This window comes from Diorhabda carinulata, chromosome 8 (assembly GCF_026250575.1).
Source record: "Diorhabda carinulata isolate Delta chromosome 8, icDioCari1.1, whole genome shotgun sequence".
Lineage (NCBI taxonomy): Eukaryota > Metazoa > Arthropoda > Insecta > Coleoptera > Chrysomelidae > Diorhabda > Diorhabda carinulata.
The window spans coordinates 21,954,443-21,968,666 of NC_079467.1; the positions used below are offsets into that span (position 1 = coordinate 21,954,443).

Here is a 14,224-nt window from a genome sequence, read left to right on the forward strand (position 1 = left end):
AGAAAAATAAAAAGAAAAGAAGAAGCATATATTTGGAGGTTAAGTTTTTAATTTGAAAATGTCAACAATATAAAAGGGATATATATATATATATATATATATATATATATATATATATATATATATATATATATATATATATATGTATATATTAAGGAAAAGATAATTGAAATGAATAAAAAAATTAGTTTTGGAAAAATAAGTGCAAACTTTAGTCAAAACTCTGAAAAGGTCGAAGCAACTGGTACATTTGGAACATTCGGTCCCCCTAAAGCTATACAATCATTAGAAGATGATGCAGAATCCCAACAGTTGAAAAATGTAATGGGTATATCTGCTTTTGGAAAGAAAGCGAAATCTTTCGATATTAAGGAAATGGTAGCACAAGTAAAGGCGACTGCCAGAGAAATTACTAAAAAACCTGAAGAATCTGTAGAAACTGCAGAAGAAAGTAATGAGGAAAGTGATGATGAAGACTTTGTAGGTCCTCCTGTTCCAGATCATTTACTTCCTAGTAATGTAGAAAAATCTAATAGTAATGATAAAAAGGTTGAGAGTGATGCTAGTGACGAAGAAGCGGAAGAAACTGTCGATAATAATCTATTTATTCCTTGTACTCATGAGACTCAAATGATACATGGAACAAAAGCTGTTACTGCCCTGTGTTTAGATCCAAGTGGCGCTCGACTTGCATCAGGTACTTTTTTATATTTACTAAATATAAAAATTCATTTATTCTCTATATAATTTCTTGTAGGTTCTGTGGATTATGATGTTAGTTTCTGGGACTTTGCTGGTATGGATTCTAGTATGAGGAGTTTTAGAACATTACAACCTGCTGACAATCATCCTATTAGAGGACTACACTATTCTAGTACAGGTAATATAAGGATTAAGGAAATATATATACACATAAAGAGTTACTGCAACAACTATTTATAAAGTAAAAAATTTAGGTGTAATGTTTTTTATTGAAATCTAAGATCTACAACTTTTTTTTAATATTGTATTTTATTAGTTTTGGATTTTTTCAGATCAATATCAGCAGATTAGCGAATTGTAAGATTTCTGAATATATTTTTCAACAAAATATTAACTGTCAGTTTATAATTAAAATAACTGAATATAAACCTCGCCTTGCCACAAAAACACTAATTTTACTTGAATTTTCCTATCAAATTAAACGTAATTAATTGAATTTTTGAAAAGATGTCAGTATATCTAACTTGAATACATGTCTCAGCTTGCCAAATGTAGCCCAAATCAGTCCTATCCTTCTGTTTAGTTCCCAGGTTTGATTGACTCTTCCCATTTGAATTTTGTGTCCCAGGTATTTGTAGGATGTTATGTATTCGATTCCTTTACTTTCTAACATTAGACTGGGGATTAAATTTGTCAAAAATTGGACCTTGGCAATGTTTATATTTAAGCTTATTTTTTGGGAAGCTGTATATGGTTCTGAGGTTATTTTATTATAAAATGTTATTTTGCATTTAAAGGAGATCTGCTGCTAGTCATATCTGGTGCAACTCAAGCTAAAGTAATAGACAGAGATGGATTTGAAAAACTTGAAACTGTAAAAGGAGATATGTATATAACAGACCAGGCAAAAACAAAGGGTCATACAGCAGGTCTGCTAGCAGGAACATGGAATCCAATTACAAAAGAAGAGTTTCTAACTACAAGTGCAGATGGAACAGTAAGAACATGGGATTTCTATGAAGGTAAAATAATGATAAATATTTTATTATAAAGTAAGCCTATTGACTTTATTGATTTAGGTGGTAAACAACATAAACAAATAATAAAGTGTAGAGCTCAAAATGGTCTAAAGGTATCTCCGAATGCAGTTAATTATAACAGAGAAGGAAAAGTGATAGCTTGTGGTTGTGCTGATGGTTCTATACAACTTTGGGACTTCAGAAAAAGTTCAGTAGCCCCAGCAAAGCAAATAAGAAAGGCACATTCACCTGCAGAAATAACAAGTATATGCTTTTCTCATATTGGTGATAATCTTTTAACTAGGAGCTGTGATGGGACTATGAAGTTATGGGATATTAGAAACTTTAAACAATCTATAAATGAAGTAGGAGATTTATACACTAGGTATGATACTACCGACGCTATTTTTAGTCCTAATGATGAAGTTGTGGCTACTGCATTATCACTAGAGAAAGGTTTGTATGATTAATTATATTTGCTTGAATCTGTTTAACACTTTTTAAAGGTCAGAAAAATGGAGTAATGCTATTCTATGAAACGAAATCTTTCAATTTGATCAGAAAAATGCAAATAACAAATTCACATACAATCAAAATAGCTTGGCATCCAAAATTGAATCAAATTTTTGTTGGTACTGGAAATGGCTTGATCAAATGTTATTATGACGAAAGACGCAGCTTAAGAGGAGCTACGCTTTGTGTTGTCAAACACCATAGAAAAGCTCAGCAGTCTGAAGTTGTCAGTTCTCAACAAATTATAACACCACATGCTTTGCCATTATTCAGACAAGAACGAAGGAAAACAAGTAGGAAGCAAATTGAGAAAGATAGGTTAGTGAAATTTATTTGTTTATTTTCTATATATCTATAATATTAGTTGAATTATTTGTTAGTGATGAAACTAGAGCAATGAAGGTAAATACGCTTTTTTACAGATTAGATCCAGTAAAATCTAAGAGGCCAGATTTGCCTATCACCTCTGGTCAAGGTGGTAGGGTAGCTTCTAGTGGAGGTACCCTTAGCAGTTATGTTATTAGAAATTTGGGATTGAGTAAGAGAGTTGAGGATGATCAAGATCCAAGAGAAGCAATTTTGAAGTATGCAAAAGAAGCAGAAGAAAATCCTTATTGGATTACTCCTGCATACAAAAATACTCAACCAAAACCAACTTATGCTGAAAATGATGATGACGAACCGGAAGAAAAAAAATCTAGAACAGAATAAATTATGGCGCAAAATAAAAATATTTATTCCAGTTTACTTGTTTATTTATTCTCATTCCCATCAACCACCAAATTCTCATGGTTCTTTCTTAGCATATAAGAGGTTTTTGGTTTGTTAGTTTACATTGTGGATAGTCTGAAATAAGTTTTTCTACCGAGTTTCTAGTTATCTAGTTCTTGGTTTCTTATTAGCTTATAATGCTCCATTAACAGACAGTAATTTTTACTATTCTCCTGTCTTTACGTATTTGTTATGAACTGGTGATTTTTGTAATATAAACTGTTGCTTATCTTTGGCTTAATGAATTCCTTTACGTTCTGTTGTACTTCATCCACTTTTATGTTGATTTTACAACCCAATAAAGTATTCCAGATGAATGACAATGCACTTTTTTGACCATTTCATCTGCCTTTTTAATACTATAACATTACAACTGTCACCTAGCACTCACAAATATTGCTAATCGCCTTATTAATAAACAATAAATGAAACAACATAGTTGAAAAATCATGTAATCAGTACCATTGCTATAATTAAGGTACACCTGAAATGAAAAGATATTTTTTCAAATTTATTCACTATAAACCCACCAATCCTTCTCGTAACCTTCATGAACGTGATCTAACAATGCCATTCTTCGGCCATCACAATATCTATATTTATCTTGAACTTTTTGCTTTATATCTATTAAATTTTCTTGAGTTATGTCCCTTTCGAGGTATTCGCTAAGAAGCTCAGTGGCTCTTTCCAGATCTTTTTGGTTATCTTCAAATATCACAGATTGATTGTTTTTCTTTAAATAATAAGCAAATACATAAGTGTACATGAGTGTTTGTCTACATTGGCAGAGTATATCAACAGCTTTTTTTAGAAATTGTACCTCTATCCAACTCATGTTGTGATGTTGCATTTCTTCCATTTTATCTTTAACTGAAGCATAGAGTTTGTGTTCAAACTTTAGGGATTGCATGTGGTTCATGTAACGATTGCAGTAAAATAAATACCTCTGGAGGGCTGCTCTGGATTTTTCTTGTGCGTCTCTAGCAGCTTTAGCTTCATCTTCATCATACCTTAAAAAGATATTTCAACTTTGAAGAAATTATAGTGAAATTTATTTAGTCAATATTCAAATGGAATATAGATATAATAAGGTCATAATCAATGTTACATACCTGTTACAATTATACCATGAACTACCATGTGGTTCCCAGGGTCCAAGACACACCCAACAGAAGTCTGCTTTGCAGCTTTGATTTTTGCATACCATATGATTACAGCCTCCATCTTTTTCTATTGTCGCATTACATTTTGGACATTCTTTTGTGTTTGCAGCTATCCAATTTGATGTTTCAGAATCGTCATCACATTTTTTTTGCCATTTTTTCAGTAAACCACACTTGACAGGATCGTGCCAGTTTTCACCACAAGCAAAACAAAATACATTGCCGCACCGGCAAGCTACTGGTTTTGCCTCTACATAAGCTACCTACAACAATTGATCATAGTATACGATATTGAAAAAAAAGTAGTTAAATATAAATTTCAACCAAACACAAAGTTTCAACTTTAAAATTAATCAACAAAAGCAAATATGAGACAAAGACAAATTCTTACTAACACATTACCACTAGAATTAGAATGAAATTAACAAAAAGAAAAAAAGTTTTATTGAAAATAGCACATGAGAAAAGAAAAGCTACAAAACTTATCATAATACAAAAATATTCAAGATTCTAATTTAGTCAATTAGTTTTCATACAGAAACTGAGAAGGAAGAAGCCAATCTATTTTCAAATGTTTCAGAAAATATTTAAGACAATATAAATAAATAATATCAAAAACGATCAGAATTGGCTTGTATAAAATAAATGATACTTTTGTAAGTAGCAAGAGGGATTAATATTCTCATTTTTAATATACATATTTGACAAACTATACGATACACACAAATCATGCAATGTTCTTTAAACTGATCACAGGATCAAAGTAGTGCAGGACCCGTGTGTCATCAGCATATGATTGAATGTGAGTGAGAGACACTGTCATATATATCAAATTATATATGAGGAACAAAAGTGAGAGAACTATTGAAATAGTATGCAGGGTTTATGCAACAGCCTTCCACTATACTCTAGTATAAAGTGGAGTGGGAATTTAGTTGCGTTTATTATAATTCATCACAATTCTAATAAAACTTGAAAAATATTTTTTGTATCTCTCAAAGATAAAAAGACTCCTTTGAATTTTGTGTTGAGTCATGCAACTTTAACTAGCAGAAGATCAGGTATGAATTTAATTGAATTGTTTTATGACAATTCCAAGAGCCCCGAATTTTTTGTATCACTTAATTCTTGTTATTTGTAGTTTATTTAATGTAAAATTATAAATATAACTTACCTTAACAGCATAACTACAATCTGGACTTGGGCACCATCTTAACAACCTATTACATTCTACAAAACTATTTGTAATAAGATGTTGGTACTTGAGCTTCACCCTGGGATCTTTCAACAGCCTCATAGCAGTTTGATCGTCTACTAAAATGGGGCAATTATGAGCTGCACAAGCTATAGTTTGACCAACACCTTCTTCCATTATTTTAGTTGTTAAATACTCATTCCAACATTGATAACAAAATCTATGTCCGCATTCAAGTCCAGTCATTTGGTTAGGTGAGAAAACCATAAAACATATATCACATTCTTCAGTTCCCAGAGCTTTATTTGCTATTTTGCGTTTGGCTACATTTACTTTCTTGAATGGATTTATAACATGGGCTTCCTTAAAAATTAATCAAATTGTGCATTTTACATTAATACAATAGAAAAATGTGGCTTCTTTTAATTCGAAGGATGCATTTAATGATTTATAATTTTTTGTTATTAGAGTCCTAGCTAACACTAAACTGAACAGAAATTCTAACAACTATATTTGTGACTACTATCAATATGATATATCTGTTGGTTTTTACACTGATTCACTCATACCTTAAAAAGTTCATCTTGATTGCCATCAAAGAACTTCTCCATAAGTTTTTCTTTGTCCCAATGGAAGTAATTTAAAAGTATTCTAGTAACAGTTGCAGGTATTTGTACTACAACGTTAACTTCCTTGATGCAATCAATCATATGTTGCACTATATCGTCAGTTGATAGTACTTCATATTGATATTCTTCATCGTAGCTTTGCAGTTCCTTGGTATGCGACGCATTGTCTACCTCAATAACAAAATCAACATCATCGCCACTTGTCTCATTTCCTGAATCGTCGTAGATATTATCATCGTCAACGTTCATTTCTATTTTATTCTAACATTTGTAGTTGTAAGTTTTTTTATAACAGGGACTATTCGAGTTATGACACCGTCTAATTTAGACAAATAATTATTAAATGTTTAAATGATTTTGTTTTGTTTGATTAAAGTAGGTAACCAAAAGTGTCTGCCCCTCTCACATGTTTCTTACAGATGTCAATACAAAAATTTAATATTAGGCATTTTTTCGTGCTCATAATTTTAATCTAATAAAAATTGAGCCCATCAATAGTTATACACAATATATTTTCTTTATAATGAAGAAAATATCATTGTAACGATTACACTATTTTTATTAAACTCATATCGTTTTCTTTATATCTAATTATGACTATGATAGTAAATAGTGATGTGACATACCAACAATCAGAAGAGCGCTTCGATTTATGAAACGTACATCAAATAAAAAAATAAATTTAGGTTAGATTATCATTTTTGTTTCAAAATAAATACAATATGTCAATAAATATAGAAATATATCTGAAAAGGGCCGATAAAATATATACCGAGGGAGTAAATTTTTGTTCAACAAAGTATATTTTTTGTTTTATTAAAATAATTTTTAGGAAAACTTAACGGGTGTGATATCTTTGTCAACAAATTCGGACTTCAAACATGAAGGAATATCTTTAACTATGGAAGGATCAGTAAATTTACAAATTAGTTCTAAAAACGTAGGGATACTAGAAGCTTTTTATAATTCTGTAAAGGTAGACTCTAACTTTACTGATAAGTTGGAATTTCCTCATTGCTAGTTATTTATTTTAATTGAAAAAAATAATATATTCATTTTAGCCTATTCAATTACTAGGGATAGCATGTGAAGTATGTGGTCCAGGCAAACTACCTTCTGGGGTTACAGAAATACCTTTTGAAATTCCTTTAAAGCCCAAACCCAACAGAATTCTATATGAAACATATCATGGTGTTTATGTAAATATTGGTTATACCATCAAGTGTGATATTAAAAGATCATTTTTATCAAAAGATTTACAAAAGACTCAACAGTTTTTAGTACAGTACAAACCTGGATACAATGCTTGTCCTCAGTTACCTCTCAAAGATAAAAAGACTCCTTTGAATTTTGAGTTGAGTCCTGCAACTTTAACTAGTGGAAGATCAGGTATGAATTTATTAAGTAATTGTATTGTTTTTTAATAATTCCACTTCCAGGAGCCCCAAATTTTTTATTAAGAGGACATGTTGAGTCTGTTTGCTGTAATATTGCCAAACCTTTGAAGGGAAAAATAATTTTAGTTAAATGTGCTGTCCCAGTAAAATCAATAGAATTACAATTAGTAAGAGTAGAAACTTGTGGGTGTGCAGAAGGATATGCAAAAGAAGGTGAAACTTTTCTATAATTTTTATTGAGCTACATATAAATATTTACTTTGTATCAAACAAACTTACATATTATAAAACCAAAACTTGTGTTGCGGCCTGTTTATGTTGAAAAATATGGAACAGATTATCATTCATAGATAGAATTAATTACGAAGAAGCTTTAAATATTTGTCTAGGTTTTGTGTAAATTGGTTAGAATATGACAATTTTTGGAAGAGATATATCTTGTAATATATTTTGAACCACACATCTATAGATGAGGCTCAACTGATTGATTCATGGAAGATCTCATATTTGCAACTAGTATCAGTTTGGTGCCAAATTTTTTTGCTTGTATTTTGCAATTGTAAGAAGAAATCTAATTACTTTTGAATTAAATTCCATCCAATTTTCAATTGCATTATTATAAATATATAATTTAATAATCTTAGGACTTTGTTCTGGGCAGCAAAAACACTACAGATAAGTAGTCGGGAGGCAAAGACTAGGTCTAATCACTAATATAGATACAGTACAGGATGGGCCTGTATTAGAGAGCTGGATTAACAGATCTGTAGAATAGAGGAGGAGATTACTATACACATCCTCTACACCTCGCAAGCTCTTATGAACATCCAAAAAAGTATCCTAGGATTTTGACTTGCTTTTAAGCTAGTGATGCCTAAAGGAGTTTCCTATTTTGGAAAACCTCCATTGGCTAAGACGAGGGCGATTAAAGGGCTGCAAAGGACTTATCCAAGCAAAAATGCCTCTCCAAACTTAATATCTTAGGATTCAAAAACTAATATGCATGGAAATTTTTTTTATAGTATGTAATATTCACAATGCACATATTCAACGTATTAAGCAGGTACTACCCCACAAAAGATAAAACATTATTGAATTGTATTCTTGATACCTTTCCACATGTAATATCTATTTAATTATTTTCACAATGTTTTGATATAATAGAATTATTATAAAATATTTTTAGCTACCGAGATTCAAAATATACAAATAGGAGATGGAGATGTTCCCCACAACATTCCTATACCAATTTATATGGTTTTTCCAAGACTGTTCACATGCCCGACTCTAATAACTACAAACTTCAAATTAGGTATATTTTATTTGAAAAATATTATACACACATATTTTAAAAACCATGAGTTAGTGTTTGTGGATTTATGTTTTGTTTATTATCAATATCTCATTTAAATCGAGATGATTATTTTTCATCTTCTAATATCAATTTTACTGCTCCGTAGATCATAATTTTCTTTCAGTAAAACAAAAACTACTGATAAGTCAAAAGCATATATTTTTTTATTATAAAAATTACTTCATCTTCACTGTTTAGACTGCAGTGGGTTGCTCTAAAAAATATCAGGTAATTTAACAAGCTTTTACGAATTGATGAAAAACCATTAATTACAACACATCTGAATGATACATGAGTATGTATGTAATCAAATTAAAAAAAATTACTAATGGACGAAGACATGTATTAACACCAGACATTTTAATGAGATTTATAATGATTATAATGAGATTTACCAGTTTCAACGTTATGGTTCCATTCCACTTTACCAGAGTGTAGTGGGAATGTGTGTGAGTATTTTTCTATGTTCTTGCACTGATTAATTTTAAAACGCAATAAGGTGAGACTGATTATACAAAATGTATACAGAAGATAGAAAAATGTTTACTATTGCTTGAAAGTACAACCAAAGACTAATTGTCTGATGTGGTTCAAACGAGTGGCCTCCCAAATACCTAACCAAATGTATCTCCAGAATTTTTTTCTTTAAAACCAAATATTTATTGATATGGTTTTGAAAGAACTACGAATTAACGGAATATTCAAAATTTGTGGTAGAATTAGTAGATATGACACTTTTTCTGTTAAATAGATTAGAATATTGCTTAGCTGGATTATTTATTATTAATTTATTTCTTTGAATTATTGTTTTTCATTATTCAATTTTGATTTTATAAAAAAAAAACATTCCATCTTCTAATAATCGATTTTTTTTCATGATAATTTTCCTTTTTTTTTAGAATTTGAAATTAATTTAGTCATAGTTTTCCATGATGATCATCTGATAACAAATAACTTTCCTATAATTCTGGTAAGGGAATAACAAACAAAGACATCAAAATATTACAAAATATATTATTGTATAAGTGAAATACATTTTTATATATAGAAAATTGTACTAATAATAAACCACAGATTTTATAACAATCTTGAGTTTGAAATGTACAACTACTTCAAACACTAATATCAAAAATTTCAAACATTTACAGAAGAATACAAATTAATAATGTAATGAAAAAAAATACTACAATAATTATTGGTATGTTAACTGCAATATTATGTATATCAAATATATAGAGTATTTTTTTAAATTTATTTTAAAAACATGTTTAATTTCTGATCACAGTATATGATTCATTAGATTATTTATTTTAAAGTCATCAATGTTTTTCTATACTAAAGAAAAGTGACACAAGTCAAAATTTTATTTTAGTGGTTAACCTTTTACATTTATAGAAAAGTGACAGTTGTGATTTTGATCCCTTGAAAAAACGTCGTATTTCTGAAAATTTTAATGAAAAATATCTGACTTAATTAGGTTAGGTCAGTTTACATAAAAGGTAAATGGTATAAATATTTTTTTGTCAGTTTGACGAAGTTCATGTGAAAGGGCATGCTTTCAGGTGCCTGAAATTATCGACACATTCCTCACTTTTTTCCGCAAACACCAAATATCATGGCCTAAGTCCAAAAAATTCCTTTTTGATTTTTGAATGTCATTCGATAGGGAATCAAAATATGCACATCTAGACAACTGATACAAATATCTTCAAATCTATCAGCGACAATATGTAAAAAAAATACAAGAACTCACATAAAAATATCAACAACACAAATGATTACAACTACAGTGATATGAAATCTAGTATCAATATAATAAAATATAACTACTTTTAGAACCTCAAGTCATTTGAATAAATAATGTACTAGTGACTCAGTAACGTTGCAATTTTAATCTAATTTATCTATCAAATAACTACTAACATACAATAATATATACTTAGCTAGAAAAATATTGCAGAAAACATTTATTTAGAAAACTTCTAGTTATATTTCAATAAATTTTGATATTTGAGTACAATCTTAGTCAATGGCAGTTTTATTGCAAACCCTCTTTTAAACCCTTATGAGAGTGACAAATAAAACACCTTAATGAGAGTGACGAGGTGCCCAGATACTTTCAGAAAGTTTACATGCAATCTAAACAATCCAGATATGCTTCTACTTGGAATATTATTATTTTGGTCTAGTTAAATAATTCTGTGGCGACTGAAGGGTAGAAGAATGGAGATACATCGTTTTCCCTGCTCAAGAAACACTCAATTCATTCAATGCATCATGCTTGATATTGACCCTTGACTGTAAACATTTGTTTGTACTGTACGACCTTATTGATAAAACCCAGAATAATTCGTTGGTCTTTTAGTAGTTTTTTTACAAATCATTGATATTGTATCTATGGTAGCATATATGATTTAGATGGAATATAACCCACAATTTCTAGAAAGTTTTTGAAATAATCAAGTCTACTGTGTGGTGAAAATATAAAATAAAAATTGTCATGTGAGATCACCAATGTTTGGCAAAGACTTTAGATTTCTTCTGGATCTACAATATCATTGAGTCAGGAGTTACATATGCAGAGAACCCAACACAAAGAAACTAACTGTAGAAAACCAGTTTGGATTGGAAAACTGGTCCTACATGTAATACCTGATTCCATAGCAGTGATAATTCTGTATAAGCAAAGAACTTGTAATTTTTATAGAAATAAACTGTTTTAAAAAATTTTTGTAGGAAATTATAAATACTTTTTACATTGTTATACAAAATGCAAAGAGGTACCCGGCTACCTTGTCACTCTGTGAGTGAAAAATTTTGGTTTTCACAAAACATTGGATTTAGTTGACTGGGTAAAAAATTAAAAAATAAATAGTCTACAGTTCTTCACAAATACCTACAGAGCACAAAACATACTTTTCTTCAAATTTCAATATTCCAAAGGTACTCATGTACCTAATCACTTACATAAGGGGTAAAAATTTTTATTATAATTATGAATATATAGAAAAACGTGTTTTTCTAAATTTGATTTAGCCCATATTTAGTATTATTTGATATTACTAGCTGAAATGTATAGTAAATTTTGGCATATACTGCAACTAAGTGTAAGTTTGCATTTATTGTGATGTGTCTCAACTATACAACCACATTATCATAACTAGCCGCTGACTAAAAATAATTATCACATGAATCTATTAATATATGAAGAAAAATTTATATAAACAGTACACTTTTTCCACTTATAGTGGTATTATAAATTATACATTTTGACATTAAATATAAAAGTTGTTATTCAAATAGGAAACATATTACAAAATCTAATAATTGTGCGATTTAAAATGTAATGACTATGATTCTGTAACAGCTAAAGCTAAATCGGCAACAATTATATCTATTTGTTTTTCTAATGCCAAGATATGACCTGTATTACAACTATCACTGGCTATAAAAGATACTATTAAAGGTAATTTGTTCATCTGTACAACCTGGTATTGGGAATAAGTGCAGATTAATGTTTCAGTCTTTCCTAAACCTAATTTACTTCCTTGGTCTATCGCCAAACCAAAAGTGGAAACAAAATTCGGTTTTGTTATTTGTTCTGGAATTTTATCATTGGAAACTTTCAACATTGGTACGCCATCTCTGTCAGAAATAAGTATACAATGTAGCCCATTTACTCTATTCAACATATCTTGGAGAAATTTTCTTGCTTCATCGGCCATTTTTAACAATAATCTTTTTTTGACGAAGTAGTAGATTTTTATTTTTATAATATGACAAATACAGAATCTTTTTATAACACTGTCAACCATAGAATACTCTATTGTTCCAAGTTTATTTCTCTCGTACTGATTACAACCACCTTATTTCATCGTATCCTTTTGCTATACAGGGCATACAGTTACAGGCTAAATTTAAAATGTTTACAATTTCTGTAACATCATCAAATATGAAGTGCATATCTTCAGTAATTTGAGCAAAACATAAGCCATTTACTCAATGTTATATCACAAAAACGATAAATCAGATAAAGGGTAATGCGAAATATGACAATTCGATTTAGTTCATATGTGTACCGAAGTGCAAAATCTTGGAGCTTTTTAACCTTGAATTGCATTAGAGATGCTAACTGGTCTATCAGTAATGGTAACGATCGGGAAAATGTTAGCAGTCGATGTGAAGACTTTTCTGTTTTCTGTGTCTTGTTAGTTTATGATAGGTATATTTTCGAAGCAGAGGCTCTTTTGGTTGCTTTTATTGAACTTAACAAGTGTTACATTAAATGGTTAATATGGAGGTACTTTTATATGTATATAAATATTGTCATTGTAATAATTCAAAACGAAATTATACAGAATAATTCATGCAATTCGAAATTATTTTTCCTATCTTCATAAACGAATTCAATCATTTTTCTTCTAGGAAAGGTTACAACCATAGACAAGTGATTACAACTTGACTTTTGATCACAGAACACGGTCGATTTAACAAATTTCACTTCCGCTATCTAGCACAAATTGAACGCTCTCTGAAACATGCCGTCCGCTCCAGAACGTGTTGAGGTTGTAGCGAATGTATCACCGAACTATTTCGCTAGGTTTGTACAACAATTGCACAACGTTTTCGTCCGCTGAATACGACCATTGTTTCTCGTATGCAAAGCATGTGTACTGTGGCTCCATTTCGCCCGCGAATTGCATTAGAAATGTTACTCCCACTTCCGCCACATCGAAAGTCATTGCTGCATCCCGCAGGTGTTTGTCTCTATAAGCAGCCGATTTGAAATTCCAGAAAAACTCGTAAATTCTGTACTCTTGTATAAACTCAATTGTAGTTTCACTTTCACATTTTCAAAACGAAAATAATTGACTCATTGGACAATTAACTGATAATGGTAAGAAAATAAAAGACGGGCGCTCGCCTGCCACAAATGTGATTACACTGGCGGAGTAGAAAGACGAGCGGAGGCCGATCTAGTGGAGCCTACTGTACCGAGAAAATAAAACGTGGTTCTATTAATTAACTTGCTAAAAATTACTCGCCCGATACATAGTGACTGGTTCTCTGTTGAGCACTCTATAGGTGTAATTGGACTTTAAATCTGCTAAACTAGTCAGTCTCTTAAAATATTAGCACTAGCTTACTGTATATCTTTGAAATATCTGAAGTCAACTTCCTATAGTGTCATGTATGTATGATTAGAAAGTTGATAATGTGGGATGGATGTATCTACCCAAGATCTTTTTCTCTATTTTATACGCTCAGAGGTGTAGTGCTCTGGGTTCCTTAGTGCCTCACACTAGAGAAAATGTAGATAGAGGTTTCGTCCTCTATGCAACAGAATCTGCATTATCTGCTAGTTCTAGCGTCTTTAGATGTCCATTAGGCGACAAGACTCGGGTTAGTATTAGTAGGTTGTTCTTAATTAGGCTGATACATTCAGCGCCTATAGTGTCTTAGAAAAATGATAACAACAAA

General features: G+C 30.5%; 4 protein-coding genes across 6 annotated transcripts; 2 read left to right on the forward strand and 2 right to left on the reverse strand.

Moving 5' to 3' along the window:
* Positions 1 to 55: 55 nt before the first annotated feature.
* On the forward strand, positions 56 to 2,976 carry LOC130896903 (gastrulation defective protein 1 homolog). Its single transcript, XM_057805266.1, has 6 exons — positions 56 to 697; positions 758 to 880; positions 1,500 to 1,724; positions 1,782 to 2,177; positions 2,228 to 2,552; positions 2,657 to 2,976. The coding sequence occupies exons 1-6, from the start codon at positions 172 to 174 to the stop codon at positions 2,943 to 2,945; spliced, it is 1,884 nt and encodes a 627-aa protein (XP_057661249.1). The 5' UTR covers positions 56 to 171; the 3' UTR covers positions 2,946 to 2,976.
* Positions 2,977 to 3,443: 467 nt separating this feature from the next.
* Positions 3,444 to 6,421, reverse strand: LOC130896904 (E3 ubiquitin-protein ligase ariadne-1-like). Its single transcript, XM_057805267.1, has 4 exons — positions 5,933 to 6,421; positions 5,343 to 5,726; positions 4,118 to 4,431; positions 3,444 to 4,015 (listed from the first exon to the last, which is right to left on the reverse strand). Exons 1-4 carry the CDS (start codon positions 6,239 to 6,241, stop codon positions 3,517 to 3,519), a joined length of 1,506 nt encoding a protein of 501 aa, XP_057661250.1. The 5' UTR covers positions 6,242 to 6,421; the 3' UTR covers positions 3,444 to 3,516.
* A 100-nt stretch (positions 6,422 to 6,521) lies between these two features.
* On the forward strand, positions 6,522 to 10,768 carry LOC130896906 (vacuolar protein sorting-associated protein 26C). 3 transcript variants are annotated; one of them, XM_057805269.1, is made up of 6 exons: positions 6,600 to 6,771; positions 6,825 to 6,968; positions 7,054 to 7,381; positions 7,432 to 7,602; positions 8,576 to 8,701; positions 9,643 to 10,768. In XM_057805269.1, exons 1-6 carry the CDS (start codon positions 6,715 to 6,717, stop codon positions 9,723 to 9,725), a joined length of 909 nt encoding a protein of 302 aa, XP_057661252.1. In that variant the 5' UTR covers positions 6,600 to 6,714; the 3' UTR covers positions 9,726 to 10,768. The 3 variants fall into 3 exon arrangements, with proteins under 3 accessions (XP_057661253.1, XP_057661252.1, XP_057661251.1); XM_057805270.1 differs by having other exon boundaries at positions 6,522 to 6,678; positions 8,576 to 10,768; XM_057805268.1 differs by having other exon boundaries at positions 6,645 to 6,771; positions 8,576 to 10,768.
* Positions 10,769 to 11,921: 1,153 nt separating this feature from the next.
* On the reverse strand, positions 11,922 to 12,558 carry LOC130896907 (ragulator complex protein LAMTOR3-A). Its single transcript, XM_057805272.1, has one exon. The coding sequence runs from the start codon at positions 12,556 to 12,558 to the stop codon at positions 12,094 to 12,096; it is 465 nt and encodes a 154-aa protein (XP_057661255.1). The 3' UTR covers positions 11,922 to 12,093.
* Positions 12,559 to 14,224: the final 1,666 nt, after the last annotated feature.